The sequence below is a fragment of the Typopeltis vanoorti genome, chromosome 19 (genome assembly GCF_054136105.1).
Source record: "Typopeltis vanoorti isolate ZY-2024b chromosome 19, IOZ_Tvanoo_1.0, whole genome shotgun sequence".
Lineage (NCBI taxonomy): Eukaryota > Metazoa > Arthropoda > Arachnida > Uropygi > Thelyphonidae > Typopeltis > Typopeltis vanoorti.
The window spans coordinates 63223086-63246592 of NC_143567.1; the positions used below are offsets into that span (position 1 = coordinate 63223086).

The 23507-nt window shown below is 34.2% G+C and overlaps 1 protein-coding gene across 3 annotated transcripts in view; it reads left to right on the forward strand.

Moving 5' to 3' along the window:
* c12.2 (von Willebrand factor A domain-containing protein c12.2) overlaps positions 1–23507 on the forward strand; it is a 550347-nt gene that overhangs the window by 108249 nt on the left and 418591 nt on the right. For all 3 annotated transcript variants that reach the window (XM_090409563.1, XM_090409565.1, XM_090409564.1), the window contains exons 9-10: positions 2818–2867; positions 17184–17292. In XM_090409563.1, coding sequence (XP_090265689.1) covers positions 2818–2867; positions 17184–17292 — 159 coding nt within the window. The remainder of the gene's footprint in view (positions 1–2817; positions 2868–17183; positions 17293–23507) is intronic.

Sequence of the window (23507 nt, forward strand, 5' to 3'; positions counted from 1 at the left end):
AAGCCATGTACGACAGGGTAACAGGAAAATGATAAGTGTTCCACGTTGTTACATTATCTATGTTACAAGTAAAATTCGTTTACAAATGCTTTAATTATAATCATCAGACTTCTGTAATGTTCTAAGACTCATTGTAAAAAGTTCACTCTAGCTGTCATTGTTCTTTTCAAGTCTCTTCTTGAATCTGTTCAACATTACTATCATAGTCTCCCTTATCTGTGGATTTACTTTCCATGGTTTCAGTTATCCGTGGTCAAACCCAGTCTGAAAATATTAAATGGAAAATTCCAGAAATAAACAATTTATAAGTTTTAAATTGTGCATCGTTCTGAGTAATGTGATAAAATCTCACACCGTCCCACCTGGGATGTGTATCACCCCTATGTCCAGTGTATCCACACTGTATTGTATATGCTACCTGCCCATTTGTCACTTAGTAGATGTTTGAAAATATTAAATGGAAAATTCCAGAAATAAACAGTTCATAAGTTTAAATTTTACCGCGATCTATGTAGTATTAAGTTATCAGATTGACTGTTGTGGTATTGCAGTACTTATGTTCAAGTAACCCTTATTTTACTTAATAATGGCCCCAAAGTGCAAGAATAGTGATGCTGGCAATTCGTATATGCCAAAGAGAAGAGAATTTTGTTTCATTCAAACCGAAACAAAATGTTTCTGTTTGAGTGAAAAGGTGAAAGTTCTTGACTTCTAAAAATAATAAATAAATAAATAATAAAAAAAAGATTCCATTCACGTTCAGATTTTATTATTGTATGTTGTTAATTGTTATATTTTATTATTAGTTATTGTTGTTAATCTCAAATTTATAAATTAAACTTTATCTTAGGTGTGTGTATATATAGGAAAAAAACATAGTATATCTAGGTTCAGTACTATTTGTGGTTTCAAGAGATCTTGGACAGTACCTCCCCACAAATAAGGAGAGGGACTACTGTATTCTCAGAACCAGTGTTCATTTTACACAAATTATGGACTCGACCTTGTTATAAATAATTATTTATAATAAATATATAAATAATAATAAAATAAAATAATTATTTATAACACGGTTGTAGAGTCCATAATTTGTGTAAAATGAATCACCATGTAACACTAAAGGAAACGATTCAGAACCAGTGCATTTCACTTGCTATGCTTGTTCATTGCTCTCAAAATTACAATGTCTTTGGTATTGCATTTTTTCTGGGAATGGCCTTTTATTTTTCCCCCTCTTAATTTTCTGTAAAAACTTTTATGTTTGTGTATCTCCCTACATTATACAGTTTAAAAATTAGAATTAAAATTTATGAGAGTGGTCTGAAAAGTTCTCGGCTTAACAGTGAAAAAATGAATTTATAATTTTTTTATTTTTCAACGTAATCTCCCTTAAGACTAATGCATTTATTCCAGCAATGCTCCAGCGTCATTATCCTGTCCTTGTAGTGGTTCTCAGTAAGATCTGCAGAATACCCCTCTACAGCTGCAATCGCCTCTTGATTTGAAAAAAAAATGCTGGGCAGTGAGGAAGAGTTTTAGTTTTGGGAAGTGATGGAAGTCAGAGGGAACCAAATCTGGGGAACAGGGTGGATGTTCCAACAATTCATAATGCAGATCCCTTAATTTTCCTATTGCCAAAACACCTTTGTGGGCATGTGCATTGTCCTGATGAAAGAGGATTTTTTCTTCTGCAAACTGGGTCTTTTCTCACGAATTTTTTACGTCTAGTCTGGTTAAAAGATTGAAATAATATTCCACGGTTATTATTTGCCCTTTTCAAGATAATAAACAAAATGCCTTTAGCATCCCAAACACCGATGCCATGACCTTTCCTGCTGATGGAACCGACTTTGTCTTCTTTGGAGCTGAACAACTGGCTTCTGTCCACTGTTTTGACTGCTGTTCGAATTCTGGTGTGTAATGGTGAATCCAAGTCTCATCCATAGTGATAAATCAATGCACAAAATCAGTTTTATTCTTGTTAAAACGCTCCAAGTACTGTGAAGAGATTTTCATTCAAGTGCATTTTTGATCTATTGTGAGCAAGCGTGACACCCATCTTGTGTAAAGCTTTTTTCATATGCAATTCTTCATGCAAAATATATCCTACATGTTATTTTGAAATTCCTGTATTCTCAGCAATTTCATGCACTTTAACTCGCCGGTCATCCAATACCATATCATGCACTTGATCAATGCTTTCTGGTGTTGTTACACTTTCTGGACATCCTTCATGTGGATCATCTCTTCAAGGCTAGTACGGCCACGTTTAAACTCGGTAGCCCATTTCTTAATTGTCGAAAACGAAGAAGAAGAAGAAGAGTGCCCATAAACTTTTATAAACTTTGAATGAATTTCTTTTGGCGTTAAACCTTCTTTTACAAAGAATTTTATAACCGCACACAATACTAAATTTTACCCATTTCGAGGGATACAGACAACATTTTTGCTTCAGATAGCTGTATAAAAAAAACTACTTGTTAGAATGACTTGCAATTTCACATGGATGCTTATGACATATACCAACTTAGAAAAAAAAAAAAAAATCTTGCCGATAGTGTTGCCATCTATGGTTGAGGCTGAGAACTTTTCAGACCACCCTCGTAGTTTCGTCTTTCTAGAAGACTTGATTGGATGCATAATGCATGAAAGAGAAAATAAGACACACACACACACACGTGTGTGTGTGTAAATTCATTTTCTTAGGTATAATTTAAAATGCTTCTCTTCAGTTCTGAAATTCTTAAAACCGAAAATATATAGATATAATTAAAGGACATTAATTAATTTTATTTTTATTTCCCTTCTTTTAATAAGGAAGAAATGGAATTGCTGTCTGCAAGTGAGAACATTTTATCAAAACAACAGTAAGTTAAATTATTTTTCAGAACAAAATCACCCATAATGTGTGATGAAATTTATTATGCATGCATACCATATTCATAACAAGATCAAAATATTAATAGCTAAAATCTATTATTATTAAAAAAAAGTTACTGTAAATTTTCAAAAAAAATTTCAAAATTTTTTTGAAATTTTTATGAAAGATTAGGTTAGAAACGTTATCTGTTGTGCATTTTTAATAAATAATCTATATTTATGTGAATGTTATTTATATATTGTATAAAGAGATAATAGAACTAACCTTTATGATGCATACTTATTAATAATAAAACTGATTATGTTCATGCATTTTTAAAGAATCTTCCCAACCCAACTTTTTTTTTTTTTTTGCCTGTCCACTTTTGCAATGCATTAAAAGTCATATTTTGCATTGCTTGTGGCACACCCATCACATTGAAAAATTTCATATATCCTGAATCTGTTTTTGCACTTTTAGAGAATGAGCAAAATTCACTAAATCAAGGATGGATTGATCTGAAGACCCATCCAGTTTATTGTAGAAATTCTGACAATTTTTCATTGATTTTTTTTTCATTTGATAATGAAATATAGTTTCTTATTGTATATTTGCACTATAAGTAGGCTAAGGGTTAGATAATCCAAGAAATCCTATTCTAGAAATGAAGCATGAGACAGCCTCAGCAGGCTCTGTGGTGGTTTTACACTAAATGATGAATACCACCTAAAGAGAAACATTAGGATTCAAATTCACAACCTGTTTGGTTGGAGACACAATATTACTACCACTTGACCACCCAAGTATTCGTAGTAGTTTCATTTACAGTTTCTTTTTTGCCCTTTTACTCCTTTCATTTTCACCATTCATGGTCAGCTGTAAGTGAACAAACTCTTTATAAGAGCCCACTCACTTTCAAACTGTGTACACTAGAAATAGTCTTCAGAAGCCAGATTTGTTCCATGATTTTCAGTTCCACATTTTTCTAACTACATACAAAATTTTACAGACCACCCTCATAGGTTTTTTTTTTTTTTTTCATTGTTCTTTGCTTGTGTGACTGTTTTTTTTTTTTGACACTTATATTCTGATTGCAGATACATAATCAAGAATGCTATATTGTAGCCATCCATCAAACAAAACAAGTTCCTTTTATTTTCAAATTGATTTGTATTTATTTCTCAGATAACAATAAATACTAAAGTTTGATGAAACTTTAATATTTGCTACCATATAGATAATTTTAATGCTGTAAAATATGAAATATTTTTCCTTGATCTGATAAGAGTTTACAGTGAAGTCTGTGAAATCTTGAAATATTATTGTATAGTTAACTTGTGCTATAGCACATGTACTCACTACATCAAATTGAAATATACCAGCCGAAATTGCATAGCATCAATGATAGTGTAAAGGAAATTCACTGTTCTAAACCTTCTGCTATAGCAAATTACTCTTTTGGTCCTGATAAGTTTAACTAGTGGGAGTTGATTGTACCGTACATGATTTAGTGGTCATCAGTTTGATATTCTTATTTAAGACAGTTCTTTATTATGTCACTCCACTTCACCCAAACCTTTTAGAGCTTTACATATATCAATTACATGTATTTGGCTTGTCAATTTTGACATAAGTTGCATGACATGTTGTGCAGTTGAGGAAAAAGCATAGCTTTCTGATGGGAGAGAGGAACTTGCTTACCTTACCTTTAACTTAATCTCCTTTAGTAGCAAGGCTTATATGTTGGTCATACATAATTGGTAATTACCTTACGGAATTAACAACGCATATAAAGGATATTAATTAAAGGCAACTTTAATGAATAACTTCAATATATTGGCAACGTCACGTTGCCATCTTCAGGAACATAAAAATATGGTATGTGCTTTCAGGCACTAACAAAAGCAAACGAAGAAAAAGGCAAGAAACTGATATTGTTCCTAAAATCCTAATAGTGCCCTCTGGTGGGCTAATTTGGTTGTCTTGGCCGTTGGGCTGAAGTTCTCATAATGGAAATCTCCCAAATTTGGGGTAGTTTCATGCACCCAAATTTGTTGAGGTTTGGAACGTTTTTTAGAGCTGCTGATGATTCCTTGAATAATCTTTCGTACTTAAACTTGCTGTGGTGTATTATTTTAGTTTCCTCCTGACCAATTCTGGTATCTAAGGCATGGTCTGCCAGCCCAGAATGGCTGTACTGGTGAAACCGGATGTAGTCTTTGTATTATGAAATCCTGATATTTGCTGTCCTGTCTGTTTGGCCAAAGTAGGACAATTTGCAGCTGCAAGGGACCTGGTATACACCAGGTAGGTCTAGGGGAAGTGGTTGGTCTTTGGTAGAGCAGATAATGGATGCCAACTTTTTATATGGTCTATAACAAGAAGTCAGGTCATAATTTTTGAGGATATTGGTTATTTTCTCAGAGTTATTTGCTCTGGATGTAGGGGATGGTAATAGATTTGGTGTATTCTTTATTGTGGAGGAGTGTGTGTGGTTTACTGGTTTTAGTATTTTTTGGATTTTTTGGGGGGTTATAGCCATTGGCTAAGAAAGTGTTGAGGATGTGGTTTAGTTCAGTGGTTAGGGCATCGTCATCTGAGCATATTAATTTTGCCCTGTTATATTAGTGTTTTTATAACCCCATATTGTTGTGGGGGGGGGATTGTTAGTGAATGTATCTGCCTGTATGGGTGGGTTTTCTGTAAACTGAGAAAACCAAAAAAGCTGGCGAGTGATTCAAGTGTCTAGGAATGGGAGGGTGTTGTTTTCCTCTTTTTCTAAGGTGAACTGGACTCTGGGGTGTTGGTTGTTTAAGTGTGTTAGGAAGGAGTGGAGTGTATCTGAGCCATGTGGCCAAATAGCGAACACATCATCCACCTATCGAAGCCAAATAGTGGGTTTTTGTGGGGCGGAGTTTAAGGCTTTCTTTTCAAAGGTCTCCATAAAGAAATTGGTAAAGGGTGGGGAAAGTGGTGAACCCATGGATGTCCTCTCTATCTGTTTGTAGAATTTTCCTTGCCAAACGAAATAGCCCGAGTTCATTGTGAACTGAAATAGGGCTGAGATATCGGGAGGAAACTTGGCTTGGATGAGCTCTAGGGTTTCTTTGAGTGGGACATTAGTGAATAGGGAGGAGACGTCAAAACTGACCATTATGTCAGTGTGTTGGAGTGAGAGGTTTTCTATACTGGCTTTAAAGTGGGCTGAGTTTTTTATGTGTGATGGTGTGTTGCCAGTATAGTGTGTGAGCATGTTGGCTAATTTATATGTGGGGGAATCAATGCCATCCACTATGGGACGTAATGGCACATTTTGTTTATGTATTTTTGGGAGTCCATATAATTGGGGGGGGGGGGTCTAGAGTAGAGCCTAGACCTACCTGGTGTATACCAGGTCCCTTGCAGCTGCAAATTGTCCTTCTTTGGCCAAACAGGCAGGACAGCAAATATCAGGATTTCAGAACACAAAGACTACATTCGATTTCACCAGTACAGCCACTCTGCGCTGGCAGACCATATCATAGATACCCACCATAGAATTTGTCAGGAGGAAACTAAAATAATACACCACAGCAAGTTTAAGTACGAAAGATTATTCAAGGAATCATCAGCAGCTCTAAAAAATGTTCCAAACCTCAACAAATTTGGGTGCATGAAACTACCCCAAATTTGGGAGACTTTCATTATGAGAAAACGGCCAAAACAACCAAATTAGCCCACCAGAGGGCACCATTAGGACTTCAGGAACAATATTAGTTTCTTGCCTTCTTCCTTATTTGCTTTTGTTAGTGCCTGCATGCACCTACCATATTTTTATGTTCCTGAAGATGGCAACGTGACGTTGCCGAAATATTGAAGTTATTCATTAAAGTTCACTTTAATTAATATCCTTTATATGCATTGTTAATTCCGTAAGGTTATGATGGGGTGATGGAGAAATTGTTGGCGAACATGGCTTAGGCACCAGAAACGACAGAGGAGATCGCCTAGTCCAGTTCTGTCAGGAAGAAGATCTAACAATAGCAAATACCTGGTTTTAACTTCCACCCAGAAGACTGTACACTTGGAAATCGCCTCAAGATAACCAAGATAATATTGTCAGAAATCAAATTGATTATATACTGATAAATAAAAGATTCCACAGTAGTATAAAGAGTGCAAAGACTTATCCTGGAGCAGATATCTCATCAGACCACAATCCCATAGTTGCAGAAGTACGTCTTAGATTAAAATCAGCTAAAAAATCACAAAAGAAGAAAAAGAAAATTGATGTAGAAAAACTGAAAGACCCGAACATAAATAAAAGTGCCAAGACACAGCTTAACCTGCGATTACAACAGATTAACATAGAAGAAAATAAAAGTGTGGAATCTCTTTGGAATAACTTAAAGAATGCCATCGTAACAACAAGTATTGAAGAAGTAGGTTATGTGAATAATATAAAACAACAGGAATGGATGACAGATGAGATTCTTTCTCTTATTGATACAAGAAGAATGTACAAAAACAAAGCCCTTGCCAGGTATATAGAAACACATAACATCATCAAGAAAAAAATAAAAGAAGCCAAGGAAAATTGGTTGAAAAATTTATGTACTGAAATTGAACTGCTTCAGAAGAAACATGATAATTTCAATCTGTATAAGAAAATCAATGAAATTTCTGGAAAACTGAGGAAAAAGCAAATAGTGTCTCTAAGAGACGAAAATGGAAAAATAGTTCTAGAAGAAGAGAATAAAGCACAGATTTGGATAAAATATGTAACAGAACTTTTCAATGATACTAGACAGAAGCCTATAAATATAAAAGATAACATTCAAGGACCAGCAATCATGAAATGCGAAATAGAGAATGCTATACGAACAAGTAAAACAGGAAAAGCCAGTATACCAGATGGTGTGCAAACAGAATTTTTAAAATTAATAGAACCAGATAACATCAAACTTCGTTAAAAAACTATTTAATGAAATATATGAAAGTGATGAATTTCCATCAGATTGGCTCAAATCTACATTTATCACTGTCCCAAAGAAACCCAAAGCGAATTCCTGTGGTGACTTCCAACTTATTAGTCTAATGAGCCAAACATTTTTGAAAGTAATTCAGAATCGTATTTATAGAAAAAGTGAAGAAACTCTAAGTGAAACACAATTCGGCTTTTGGAATGGTTTTGGTACTAGAGAGGCCCTTTTCTGTACCCAAACATTGATACAAAAATGCATAGAAAAACAGAAATCTGTCTTTATGTGTTTCATAGATTTCGAAAAAGCATTCGACAAAGTCAGACACACTAACTTAATAGAAGTCCTTCAACAAATAAGGCTAGACGAACAAGACATAAGACTAATAACAAATCTGTATTGGAATCAGTCAGCTACTGTTCAATTAGACAACATTACCACCAGTGATATTAACATCAAAAGAGGAGTGAGACAAGGATGTGTGCTCTCATCACTCCTGTTCAACATATATGCAGAGGTAATCTTTAAAAAAGCATTGGAAGAATGTTCAGAGGGAATCACAATAAATGGAAAGATTGTTAACAACCTTCGATATGCAGATGACACCGTGCTAATTGCAGATAATATTATGGATCTCCAAAAACTCATCGACAGAGTATACATAGAAAGCCAAAGAATGGGAATAAATATAAACATCAACAAGACAAAATACATGATCATTAGCAAACATCCAGCCTCATCAATGAAACTGACACTCAATGGGAAAAATATTGATCAAGTGTCAAGATATAAATATCTTGGTTGCTGGCTTAATGAATGGTGGGATCCAGAAATAGATATAAAGACAAGGATTGAAGTTGCACGGCAGTCCTTCATGAAAATGAGAACACTATTCTGCAATAAAGACCTAAACATGGAAGTCAGATGCCGAATGCTGAAATGCTACGTGTGGTCTATTCTGCTCTATGGAGTTGAAACATGGACATTAAAGGGGACAACCATCAAGAAAATCGAAGCCTTTGAGATGTGGCTATAGAGAAGAATGCTAAAGATATCATGGACAGAAAAAATTACCAATGAAGATGTCATAAAATCCATTGGCAAAGCTAAACATCTTGTACAAATAATCAAGAAACGAAAAACATCATATCTTGGCCACATCATGAGAAACAGCAAATACCAACTTCTACAAACTATTTTGATAGGAAGAATTGGTGGCAAAGGAACTAGAGGAAGAAAAAGAATATCATGGTTTGACAACATCAAGACGTGGACAGGAAAGAGCAGTGCACAACTGCTCAGATTAGCACAAGAGCACAGTTTGTTTGCCAAGATGGTCGCTGACCTTCGATAGAAGATAGCACAATAAGAAGAACAAATTCCGTAATCTAATTACCAGTTATGTATGACCAACGTATAAGCCTTGCTACTAGAATTACGATCATCCACGGAGATTCCATTTCACAAAAGGCCTGTCAGTCCGGTAAAATGCGGTTGAAGATATCGAGATAACTAAATCATGTGACCTTCCTAAAATGCTGCTGGGATAACAAGGTAATCCCAGCAGCATTTTAGATGTGTTAATTTTAAGCACCGTTTTACTTCACAGAAAGCTCTCTGTATTTATAATCGCACTAGCTTCGCCCTATTAAGAGAACAAATTATCGCGACGTGTATTGTCCTTGCCGATGAAAACAAAACCTTATGGGCTCTAGAAGAAGAGATTTCAGATACACTTGGCCATGATCTTTGGATGATTCTTTATGATGTCTTATGTGCTTCGGCAAGAAAAGAATTCGAAAAAATACATAGTCGGCACTTGAAAAAATACGAAACCTGATAAAGAATTCTACTTCCTTACCACAGCCACCATTCAACACTGTAGTTAACCTCTCATCCGTAGTTTTAAAGCCTGAAGCACTCACCGCACTTTCACGTAACTGCAATTTCACCCTAACTCCTAAAAGAATACCTGCCGAGGAAATCATGATCCAAATAGAACGTGGGATTCGCACCCTTCCTAACCATATCGCCAACAACGTCAGACTGGATGTAGCCAGTGTTCTCACCAAAGCAAAACTTCCAAAAACCAACTTATCCAAAGACGAATATGCAGCTCTACTAGAAATGAAGAAAAACAAAAAAATAGTAATCACCAAAGCAGATAAGGGAAACACCACTGTGGTGCTCAATCAAAAGGACTACAAAGGTAAGCTTAATGCTTTAGTACTAGACCGTACTACCTACCTACCAATTGAATATAATCCTACCAGCTCTCAGATTAGAACTCTCCACAGACTCCTTAAGAAAGTCACTTCTTGGCCTGTGGATGTCACCAACAAACTAAAACCTTATAACTCTAGACCCCCCCCCGATTATATGGACTCCCAAAAATACATAAACAAAATGTGCCATTACGTCCCATAGTGGATGGCATTGATTCCCCCACATATAAATTAGCCAAACATTTAGCCAAAATACTCACACACTATACTGGCAACACACCATCACACATAAAAAACTCAGCCCACTTTAAAGCCAGTATAGAAAACCTCTCACTCCAACACACTGACATAATGGTCAGTTTTGACGTCTCCTCCCTATTCACTAATGTCTCACTCAAAGAAACCCTAGAGCTCATCCAAGCCAAGTTTCCTCCCGATATCTCAGCCCTATTTCAGTTCACAATGAACTCGGGCTATTTCGTTTGGCAAGGAAAATTCTACAAACAGATAGAGGGACATCAGTGGGTTCATCACTTTCCCCACCCTTGGCCAATTTCTTTATGGAGACCTTTGAAGAGAAAGCCTTAAACTCTGCCCCACAAAAACTCAGTATTTGGTTTCGATAGGTGGATGATGTGTTCGCTATTTGGCCACATGGCTCAGATACACCCCACTCCTTCCTAACACACTTAAACAACCAACACCCCAGAGTCCAGTTCACCTTAGAAAAAGAGGAAAACAACACCCTCCCATTCTTAGACACTTGAATCACTCGCCAGCTTTTTTGGTTTTTTTGGTTTTCTCTGTTTGCAGAAAACCCACCCATACAGGCAAATACGTTCACCAGCAATCCTCTCCCCCCTTCACAACAATACGAGGTTATAAAAACCCTATATAACAGGGCAAAATTAATATGCTCAGATGACGATGCCCTAACCACTGAACTAAACTACATCCTCAACACTTTCTTAGCCAGTGGCTATGATCCCCAAAAAATCCAAAAAATACTAAAACCAGTAACCCCCCCCCCTCTACAATAAAGATTACACCAAATCTATCACCATCCCCTACATCCAGGGCAAATAACTCTGAGTAAATAATCAATATCCTCAAAAATTATGACCTGACTTCTTGTTATAGACCATATAAAAAGTTGGCATCCCTTATCCGCTCTACCAAAGACCAACCACTCCCCCTAGACCTACCTGGTGTATACCAGGTCCCTTGCAGCTGCAAATTGTCCTACTTTGGCCAAATAGGCAGGACAGCAAATATCAGGATTTCAGAACACAAAGACTACATCCGGTTTCACCAGTACAGCCACTCTGGGCTGGTAGACCATGCCTTTGATACCCGCCATAGAATTCGTTGGAAGAAAACTAAAATAATACACTGCAGCAAGTTTAAGTACGAAAGATTATTCAAGGAATCATCAGCAGCTCAAAAAAAATGTTCCATACCTCAACAAATTTGGGTGCATGAAACTACCCCAAATTTGGGTGACTTCTATTAAGAGAACTTCAGTCCAATGGCCAAGACAACCAAATTAGCCTGCCAGAGGGCACCATGAGGACTTTAGGAACAGTATTAGTTTCTTGCCTTCTTCCTCATTTGCTTTTGTTAGTGCCTGCGTGCACATACCATATTTTTATGTTCCTGAAGATGGCAACGTGATGTTGCCGAAATATTGAAGTTATTCATTAAAGTTGCCTTTAATTAATAGCCTTTATATGCGTTGTTAGTTCCGTAAGCTAATTACCAGTTAATCTCCTTTAAAAAAAAAAAAGAGAAAGTCTTAGAGAAAACAATTCTCTCATTATTAGTTTAATGGAATAAATACCTGCTTAACAATTCCTCTCATCCCAAAGACATATCAGGAAGATGTGGAAATCTGCACAGTTGATGGGGCCCCTATTTAGAAACATACATGATTGATAAAGATAATAGATGGGAAAAGAGGAGATGTGGTTTAACCTTGTTAATGTCCTGAGGCAATGGCATCACCCAAACTTTCATGATAATTTAGATTTAATCATAGAGAAAGGAAATGACAATCATCTGCTTAACTCCAAACTCAGAAAACTACTTAATTCTGTTCCTTGCCCTTCTCCTCTGCATTCTGTTACTTAATGTTATTTCTTATTCTAATTAAAAATAAGCTATTGTTAAAGATATTTTTTATCACAAATGTAATCTGTGCAGTATAAGTCTTATGTAGAAACAGTGTGTCATCTGTATTTTTTCTAAATGTTTCTCCAGTTATTTTATCACTTTTCAGTGATTAGTTGACAATTCAGGTTTGTATTCAGGTGCATTAGGTTTTTAAATGCTAATGCACCACTGTTTTTCTGGTCTTGTTAACCAAGTGATCTTTACTCCAGCCAAGGTTGTGGGTTTGAATCTTGCTATGAGCATTGATGTTTGTGAATATCTTCAAGTGGTAAAGGAATTTCATCATCCAGTGTGAGATTGCTGCCTTTTTTTTTGGAGAGGCCTGAAGTAGCTTGAAAAAGTTCCACATTGATCTCTCTACAGCCAGGTTTTCAGATCATGTAAAAATAAATAAATACAAAAAATATAAAATTAATAAAAACAAGTTGAAAAAAAAAAATACTAAGCCTACCCATGGCATGAATGTACTATTGGTTTAAGAAACTTTTCTTGGATGGGAGACAAAAAAAAATGTCATTGATATGGCTCACTGATTCATATCAATAAAAATGTCCTGATTCACTCATTAGAACACTTGTTTGGTATTTTTGAAAATAAGAAGCAACTTGTATGTACTTTGCTACAGCTAAATGTATTGTGCTGTAATTTTATGCATCTGTCTTCACTTTAAGTTCTACAAAAATTGAATCACTACATATATTTTTCACTATATTATCACAGCATTATTATAGGTAATAAGCAGAGTAGCTATGCTTATGACACAACAGAGTAATCAAGCTCAAATACCTGACTTAAATAGCATTGATGTTTCATATTTATATTTCAGTGTTCTATAATGGGATCAATAAATAAAGAAATTTACATTAAACATTTCAGTCTTGGTTTCAATTGGTTAATTTTCCTTTCACTAATCACAAGGCTTCGATAATAATACATCTGAACTACTATCCATATATATGGTTATCTGGGTTCCAAGGAGATGAGATAAAACATCTGTAAAGGTCTAGTGGCAGGTAACCAAAATAACTGACCTATTTGAGGACAGATTGTGAGGGAATGTGGTTCAAAGTCTGAGGAACAGATGGAGGAGAATAGAGATTATAGGATAGAAACATACATGTTAATAAAGGAAATCTTAAAGCTGCAAAATCTCACTAGAAACTAGTGAGATTTTGAAGCTTATGGATGGTGGAGGTCAAATTGGATCATCTGCCAGAAGCTGGCTATATATAGTTAGAAAGTATATGAGATCCAGATTCTTCTCATGGCATGTGGTGAGTGTGTGGAATGGATTACCATTAGATGTTGTGAGTGCATCTTTGCTAAATGTGTTCAAATAGAGATAATGATAGGCATTGAAGTGTATCTGAATGAATGGGCCTCCCTCAGTGATTCTTTAGATTCCCTGCAGGAGCATTAATAATAATAATTATTATTATGTGAAAATAATGAAAACACTTTACCTTAGTTATATTTTTTAATTGTACACATGTCAGTATTGGAAGTATAAAAAGCTAAATATAAAAGTTAGCCATAGATGATATTAAGCCTGAAATTCTCAAGTATGGAGGTATATAAATTTTGCCTTTGCTGCACTGCTAGATTCCTTTATCCTCAAAATTCTAGATGATTGACATAAAACCTTCAGTATCTGTCTCTGAAAAAAGGAAATAAAATGAATATGAAAATTACTGAAGAATTTGTTTACTGTGTGCTCTATAATGTTTTTGTAAGTATCCTTTAGATGAGACCAAGAAAATAGAGAAGGAACAACTTGGTATTGGTTCAAATAATGGTTGTGAAAAATCCTGGGAATATGACAAAGTTTAAACAATAAATTACACAATAACCACAGTAATTAACTTTAATGAAATGAAAGTACAGATATTTTGTACTGAAAATAACAGTACATCATCAGGAAACGAGCAAATCAAAGAAACGGGAATACAAGGTACATATAGCAGTTGTTGGTTTACCAATTAAAAACTGTTGCCGCATGCTAGAAATTAATATTAATAAATAATATTATTAAAAATATTATTAAAAACTATTTTTGATGGTTACATAAAATAAGAATCTTCCAAATTTTTGGAAGATAGAGACGATTATTCTGATTCAGATTTGGCTGATGTAAAAGGGGTTTGCAACTTTCTTTGAAAAGGCATTCATATTTAAACCTGCTTATATGAAGAAGATGAACTTCATCCCACTGGATACTGTGTTTAGTATCAATACTATGTTGTGCCAGACCAGACTTTTGAGGTTTCATGTATTTGATATGATATTGATGTTTATTAATTCTTTTTTTCCACAGAACAGCCTGTCTGCCCAAGTATGTTAGATCACATTTACAAGGTATCTGGTGAACACCAACTAATGATAGAGATGTAATTTGTCTTTTGTAGATGGCTACAGATGAGAAATTTTGTTGATAGGAAAATATGTAGGAATGAGATGATGCTTCTTCAAAATTCTACCATTTGGTTCAGAGATTCCAGAAATGTAAGGGATTGGAACCCTGCAGTCTGTTGAAAAATCCTGAGGTGTTGGAACATAGGAGTCAATTATCTGCTGGATTTGATTAGGGTTGTAACCATTAAATTCCATTAACGTTTTGATAGTGAGAAGATCTTGTCATAAGCTTGAAGGAGAGGAGCATACATTATGTGCTTTATTAATTAAAGACTTGATAACACCAATTTGTTTGAGAGGTGTGATGAGCAGACTTTTGATTATCTGCCAGTAAAGGTAGGTTTTTGATAAACACTAGTTGATAAATTACTGGAGGCTGTGTGCTTAAAGAAGGATGTCCAAGAATGGTAAACAACCAGCCTTTTCTTTTTCCATGATGAATTGAATGCATGGGTGAAGGCTATTAATCTGTTGTAGGAAAGTGGTAAGTTCATTTTCAGAATGAGGCCAAACAGCAAGGACATCATTAACAACGAAACCAATGAGAGGGTTGGGGATGAATGGATGAGAACAAGGTATCTTCTAGATGGTTCAAAAAAATAGTTTGCCAGAGGTGGAGACAGAGGCCTACCCATGGCAGTGCCTTCAACTTGTCTATAGGTCTTGTTTTTCCAGCTGAAATATCCTGATTCTATAACAAATTTAAAAATCTTTGCAATAGCAGGAGGGTAATCATCATATAGTAAATTAGCAGTGTCAGATAATGGAATATTGGTAGAGAGGGAAAAAATGTCAAAGCTGACTAACAAATCCAAGTTTTGTATTTGAATATTCTTGATTTTCTCAAGAAAATGTATGGAATTCTTGATGAATGATCTGGATTGTCCAGTCTGGGCAGTTAATGAACCTGACAAAAATTTAGCAATTCAAAAATACAATTCATGATGGGGCTTACTGGATAACCTTCTTTATGAATTTTTGGGATGCCATATAAACGAGGAATTCTTCCAAAATGAGTGTGCAACTTGTCCAAAGTATTTTGATCCCATCTAACAACTTCATAAAGCAGCTTATTCAATTGTTTAATTTGTGTTTTTGTAGGGTTATAACTAATTTCTTGATAGGTGAAGATATGCTGTAAAAGGCAGTAGTCGGCATTATCCATTACCACTACAGCTTTTCTTTTATCTGCTTTCGAAATAGATATATTGCTCTTTTGTCTTAATGAAAATAGTGCACAGGTTTCAGCACTAGATAAATTACATGGAGGTAATTTGTTTTTAAGAAGTAAAGCAGCAACTTCAAAGCATAGTTTATTAGCATCTTTGCTGGAAAGTCCTGAGAGATTGCATTCGATGTTATGCAAATAATCAAGATACGGGGATGAAAAATCAAGATTGTGTTGACAACATAGTATTGACACTAAACACAGTATCCAGTGGGATGAAGCTCATCTTCTCCATAGAAGCAGCCTTAAATAACACCTTTTCGAAGAAAGTTGTGAAACCCTTTCTTTAATATATTAATTTCTTTAATAATTGGGAAGATGGTTTGTAAAATCAGTCATAAGGTAAGGGTGTGTGTGTGCTGTATTCACCATCATCTGTATAGATTGCGTAATATAGGAAAGTTGCATTAAACCTGTTATCAGAATTGGAAATATTAAACTCAATTCTTTAATTTGGTCTTTGATGTTATACTTCTAAATAAATTCACTACAAGTCTTCAGGATTTTTTAACAAAAGTGAATAACTGCTATAAACTAATTTTGGTATGAATGGTAGAATTATATTAAAAATGAGGATGTTAGGAAGGATCATTACATTATTAGCATTTAAGATTGTGTGAGCAGGGCTATCTGATCTATTAGTATGGTTGCTTAAACAGAATGGGACAAGAAATATTTTCAGAACAGGTACTTGATAGCAGGAAAAAGATCAAGAAGGGCTTCAAATGGATAGATGCAGTGACCTTTAGTACCTAATAAATAACAGATTAATTTGAAAGAAAAAAAAAAGTTAGAAAACTAACTTTTGTGTAAGTGCTGTCATATGTCTTTTATATCAAGCATCAAATACATATCAAGAAATGATAATAATTATATTTTAAATTGCTGATTTAAAGTGCATTGTATTTCTGCTGCATTGTTTCCTTTTTTTTACCACAACTTTATTTCTTGTATAGTTGATTATAGCACATTGTAGTGACCATAGGAGTGATTTGCTTTAGTAGTTTTCTGTAGTGAATTTCTTTTAGCACAACATTGTACCTGTAAGGTTTTTCAGCATGTGAGTTGGAACAGTGTTTGCTATAAGGGAGAATCGACCACATAATTAATTTAAAATATAATGAATCCATATTATTATAGTTATCAATATAAAATATTAAATATATATGAAATAAGTACCTGTATTACAGAGTAATGGCATTTGACACATCAGTCAAAATTTATCATTTCTTGATATAATTTTTTTTATGTAAGTTAATATTTTTTCATTTGTTTGTATAATACAAACAAATGAAAAATACAAACAAACCTCTCTCTTTTTCAAGGTTGTCTAACATACTATCTTTTGCTCATTCACTTGTGAGTTTAGAATCATCAAAATTTGGCTTTCCAAGTTTTCCAGTTGACAATCTGAGTGTTGCATTAAAGATGTTGGTAAGTACTATATGATTATGATTAGGGCATATAGGAAAATTATCCCTTATATTTGGTAGATTCTATTGTTATGTTATTAACTAACAGGTAACATTTGTATTGGCAAAGCAAATAATGAAATTGTGTGTGTGTCATACAGCATATGTCATTTGTCATTTTTGAATGCTATTTTAGCATTTCCTTCTATACTGTCATAAATAATGTCCTTGTAACAGGTGGTGGAATATTCAAGGCAGTAAAGCTTTTTAACATGTGTTAACAGTTATCAACTTACAGGTGTGTCTGTGTGTTGATATTTCCTTAAAAGGGTTGATGAATTGAGGATGTTATCCTATAATCCCCACCAATTCAAGAAAAGAAAAAAAAACAAAGAGACATCTCATCTTTTTTGCATAGAACATATATTTAAATGATTATTATCCAAATTTATATGCAGTATTTTCATATTTTAAGAAAGATTTAATATTTTTGAGGTTCCAGTTTGATTATTAATATTATGTAATATTACCTTCAGCTGTTTCACACAGTTTTCTTTTTCCTTTCCTCTTCTCTTCTCTCTCTTTTTTTTTTCTTTTCTTTTCAGAAAGAGGTAAAATATGCTTTGGGAACTAAGTCTGGATTAACTTTTCCATACAATATTAAAGCATAATTTATATTTGCTTGCCTGGTTGGCTGAGCGGTTAACACATCCACTCCCCAGCCAAAAGGCTGCAGGTTCGAATCCTGCCATTGGCATGGATATTTGTGATTGTCTATGGAAATATTAATGGTGGTGGCAGGCAGTAGATGGCATTGGTGTAGTTGCAGTAAGTTGTAGTTGGTGGATTGAGTGGTGGAGACAGAGTTGTAGAGTACGTGCTTTCCCACGATGAGTCTTTGGACTCCCTGGAGGCTACATGTAATAATAATAATAATAAAAAATAACAAAAATATTTTTTAAAGAAGTAATAGAAAAATGCAATGAAAAAATTAGTTTGTGTGTAAGATTCCACACAGTTTTCAATAATTGTCTCCTTAATTTTAATGAATACTAACTTTATTAACATTTGATAAGAGATAAAGCAATTGCCATATGTTAATTTACATGAGTTTAACTCTGAGTGCACTGTACATATATGTTGCAGTACATCCATCCAGTTCTCTTAGGCATAAATACTTAGTCCCTAAGCTAAATCTGCATAAATAGCTGGTTTTTTACATTTCAAATTTGTGCTGATTTATTTATATTTCTACAGTTTCGGAATGTGATTTTTGAGATACAGGATATTCTCACTTCATAGCGAGAAAGAGAGGTTAAGTGAGACATATTAAAATCTAATATCATCTTTTAAATTAGGATAGAATAGATCCTAGCCATTAATAATGCTGATGACAGTTTTTGTTGAAGAGTTCTTTATACATACAGTTGAAAGTAAAATCTCTTCTTCTTCTTCACTGTTTTCCTTGGAATCCTTGCTACTAAACCTCATACTTGTGTTACACCTGATAACTTAAGAATGTAGAATTCTCAGCTATCATGGTGTAACATGAAGAATAAATAAATTAAAAACCCCTGCATAAAAGATAATAGATGAATTATTTAAAAGAAAAAGAAATATTTTTGCATCCAATAAAATATATAAAATATAAAGGTGTTTGTTGAACTAACTAACAAAAAGAAAGAATGTATTAATGTTGTAATATGATATAAAAGAGAAAATTTAACTAGATAAGACAGAAAAGGATTAGTCATAAGAGATGGTATGTGGGAGGCTAGAGATTAAAATATTAAGTGAATTCATAGAGAAATTTTGGAAAGGGGATTAAGTTAGAGGCTAGCACAAGAAAAAGAACAGAAAATCGCTTAGGGTCAATTCCCGGATTGAGACATCGTTACGGGCTTGCTGATCAAATGACGTTTGGCAGAAAAACGCCACCCTAATTGGTCGGTAAAGTCAAGTCAAAAAAAGGGGGGGCGGAGAAAAGAAGTTAAAGAAGGTGCTGTTAGGAGAGAGGGTATAAAAGGGGTCCCCCCCCAGAGGAGACTCTTTTTGGCTTTTGGTTCTGTTCCAGGAGAGTTCTTCGCGAGCTCTTTCGTATGGATTTCACGGTGTTTTCCTGAGTGGCGAGATAGGGGTTATATCTCCGTCGTCACAACACGGAAACGAAAGTGAGCGGGATTTCGATTCCGTACTTCCTATGTAAGAAGTGAGGAATGCCATATATTCTTTGTGTTTCAACCTCCAGTGCCAACTACGAGAAAGGGAAAGAAGTAAAGAAATCGATGTCCACGTCACGAGTTGTACAGCCGTTATATAGATGATTCAAAGTGTGTCCTAAGTTATGAGAGGTTAAGACTGCGTAAGCATAGTTCAATTCCAAAAGGAACATAGGAGAAACAGATTATTGGAGAGGTTATACCAAGATAGTTCGATCAGAAAAAGGTAGAGGCCCATATGGAAAATTCAAGAAAGAAAGGTACTGTAAAATATATCTCGTGTTAACTAAGATTCGTCTGTATTAGTTATCATTATTCTAATACTGAACTGTTGAAGTGACCAAGAAAACAATACTAGGACTTTAGTATATGACAGAATATAATGAAAGTAAGCTTACTAATGTTAATATTATATGAGTAATTAAGTGTCCTGAGAATTTTGTATGTCTAATATATTGTATAAGAAAGTTTAAATGTCATAGTTATGTGTCAGTGCAGTAAATGGTTTAGTTAATCTACTTAAGTTTGGATAATTAAATAGTGTGAATTAATCTTATATGTCCATGTCAAATGAATTTATGTGTTGAATGTGTATGGCAGCATGATCGTAATACCCATTATAGGATCATAGCTTAATTATTTATGATAAGCTAATGTCAGTTTGTAAATATTTAGTATAGCATTGAATTGAGTAATAACTAATATTTGAATTGTACCATGTTAATGAATTTAATAAACCTTCTGTCCAATGCACCACTTGAAAAATTACAAACCTAATCATGCGGGAAATTAACGTGTTAAGAAATGAGATAAAGTGTCACGACTGCAACATAGTTTCACTTTCAGACATATTTTAGTTCTTTCTCCTTGTTTTTGTATATAATATCTTAAACTAAATGTCCCAAAAGGCACAGCATAATATACATATGGGATACTAAGGGGAGAATTAACTTAAGTATTAGTAAAAATTTTGGTGATATCTCGTGCGTAGATAATAGTTGAACATAGATAAAGGGGAAATAACTAGATAGAATAAAAATCATAAATTGGGACACAACACTTGCACGTAATGGCAGCATGAGTAAATGGGAAGGATATGCATGGGTGGGGAGGGGAGGAAACAGTATATTGTGGAGTGGAACATATTCTCTGGTATCTGTTTGATAGTAGTATGTTGTGGAGTGGAATCTACAATAATGAGGGCACCAGTAATATGCCTCCAGGTGCTGCAGCCACTAAAATTTAATTTATATTTTAATGATATAGGGAATGATTTACAGGAGGATATTCAATTGTTTGTTGACAGTACAAAACTGGAGAAGACAATAGTTGATAAAGATGATATAGATAAACTGCCAGCCTGGTCAACTGAGTGGTTAGTGCATCTGCTGTCCTACAGGCTGCAGGTTCAAATACTGCTGTATGTGAATGTTTGTGATTGTCTTTAGGTGGGAGTGACCTGCGTATTTGGAGGCCTGAAGAAGTTCCATGTTTGGTCTCTAGAGCAGGGTTTTTGGACTATATAATAAATAAAATGTATATAAAATTAATAAAAATAGAAAAAATTCTTAGCTCATCCATGGTGTGAATGTATCATAGGTTTAAAAAACCTTTTGTGGGTGCACATAGAAAAAAAACAACAACATGGGCAAAACATAATGGTTGTCAGTTTAATATTGCAAAATGCATGGTTATGCAATTTGGGATGAAAAGATTACATACTCTATTTCACATTGATGGCACTAGGTTACAGGTAATTGATGGGGGGGGGGCTATGGATTTTGGGGTAATGGTGGACAATGAGTTGAAGACTAAAGGGCCTATCCTATTGCAAAAATTGTCAGAATAGCTCAGAGGATTACATGGTTGTTGAAAAAAACACTAAAAAGTAAAGATAGGGAGATTATCTATCTTTGTACAGTTGTAATTCAGCTGTACCTTGACTATTGTGCACAGATTTGGTCACTACTTGTATTTCTTGGGGATTACAGGAGGTGATGAAGAGGATCCAAAGATTGGCTGTCAGTCTGGTGATAAGTTATGAAATGCTCCCTATGAGTAGGGAACCTATCACACACTTTTAATCTATGAGAATAATTGAAGATGTGTGGGTTGCAGAATTTAGATGATAGGCAGAAAAGAGGGAGACATAATAGAAACTCATAAGTTACTAAAGGAGTTCTATAAAATTGACAAAAGAAAATTTTCATTATATGACCAATAGTGAATTAGGGAATCATCCCTAGAAGTTGTGTAAGGGTGTGCTGACTGATTTCTTGTTTGGAGAGTGGTGAATAAGTGGAATGGATTGCCAGAAGTAGTTGCAAGTGCCCCAACAGTGAATGAGTTAAAGAAGTATGATACATATTGAATATTTAAATCATAACGAGTGCCCTGATTTCATGGAGGTGCCTATATAGTAATAATGCAATGCATTAATGTGTTATACTTGGCTACTGATAATGCAGTAGTCAAATGATGAGTTATTGCATTTTTTTTTTTTTAGTTAGAAAAAAATTTTTGACTGTTTTTTGTTATCTCACTAGATACTAAGATGGCACTTTTTAAAATTTGTTATTGTTTAATTGTCATTCTATTTTTGCACTGAAGATGCCTGTTAAAGCATACATGGAAATTTTACTGAATAACATCAAGTGTTATTGATCTTGAATAACATCATGTTTTTTCATTTTTTGTAGTTTATTCTTAATAGTTTTTCTTTTTTAAATCAAGATGTAAGAGGAAGAATTCATCACAAAATATTATGACCAGAATCACTTATGCTTAATTTAAATGTCTTTATTTGTAAAATTTTTCGCTAAGTTTCATAGCCATTTTCAATACAATTAATAGGAAAAAACAATACTTCAGTTGAAAGCATATGATATCATGTGCACTATTGACTGCAGGAATAGCTCCATCTGCATCAATAGATTAAGATTTTACAAATAAAGACATTTAAATTAAGCATAAGTGATTCTGGTCATAATATTTTATGATTTATTCTTAATATGCCTATTCATGCTATTCCAATATTGAAACATAATGAAATAATAGTGAATAAACATACGTACAATGTTTTAATGTGGCACTAGTATTTTGAGTGACTATTATCTTAATCATTTTTAAGTTTAAAATTATTATGACAGTTACAGTTGATGAATTCTGTAAGCTGAAATATGCATAACATGCCTGTGCATGATTTGCAGCAGGCTCAGAAGCTAACAGAATCTTGTGGTCTTTTAATTACAAAAAAAAATGAAAAAAAAAAATTGAATTATTAGTGATGAACAGATTGAAAAGAACAACTGTCTATAACTGTTATACACTCCTTTCTGTTAAGGTGAGAAGAGTCTATTGAAGAGAGTGAAGGTCCTCGTAGCTTTCTTTAAAAAGTATTTTACCTAAAAATTTGCTTCTTTATAGATTTCCTTTCTATTAAGGTTATGTGCTAAACAATAACTTGTTCTACATTTTAGCAAATGCATTTCTGCAATTAAAAAAGACAATTTACAGTTGAAAGAATAATCAGAATCAGATTTTTACTTTGAGACAAACTGTTGAGAAATTGTAGGAACAAAACAAAGATCTGTGTAAGTTTTTGTAGATCTAGTTGATAATGTGCCAAGAGAAAAGCTATTCAAAATGCTACAATTATATGGTGTAAATGGAACAATATGCAGATCAATACATAGTCTGTATTTAAATTATGAGTCAGTTGTTAGAATTGAAGTACCAGATGATATTTTCATAAGTTGTTAATTGTTATCAGGAAGACATCAGATATAAAACAAGAGTGCACACTGTTTCTGTTATTCATCACCTTTATTGATAACATTATGAAGGAAAGTTTACTCTTGGCTATTTACTTATACTCTTAAATAAATCCTTTAGAAGTCTGCAGGATACCTAAACTGAACTGGATAATTACTGTAACATATTTGACATGAAAAAAGTGAGAATATCTCCTGTAGCAGTAACTAATGTAAGAATTGAAGTTAAGAAATCAGAGGTACTT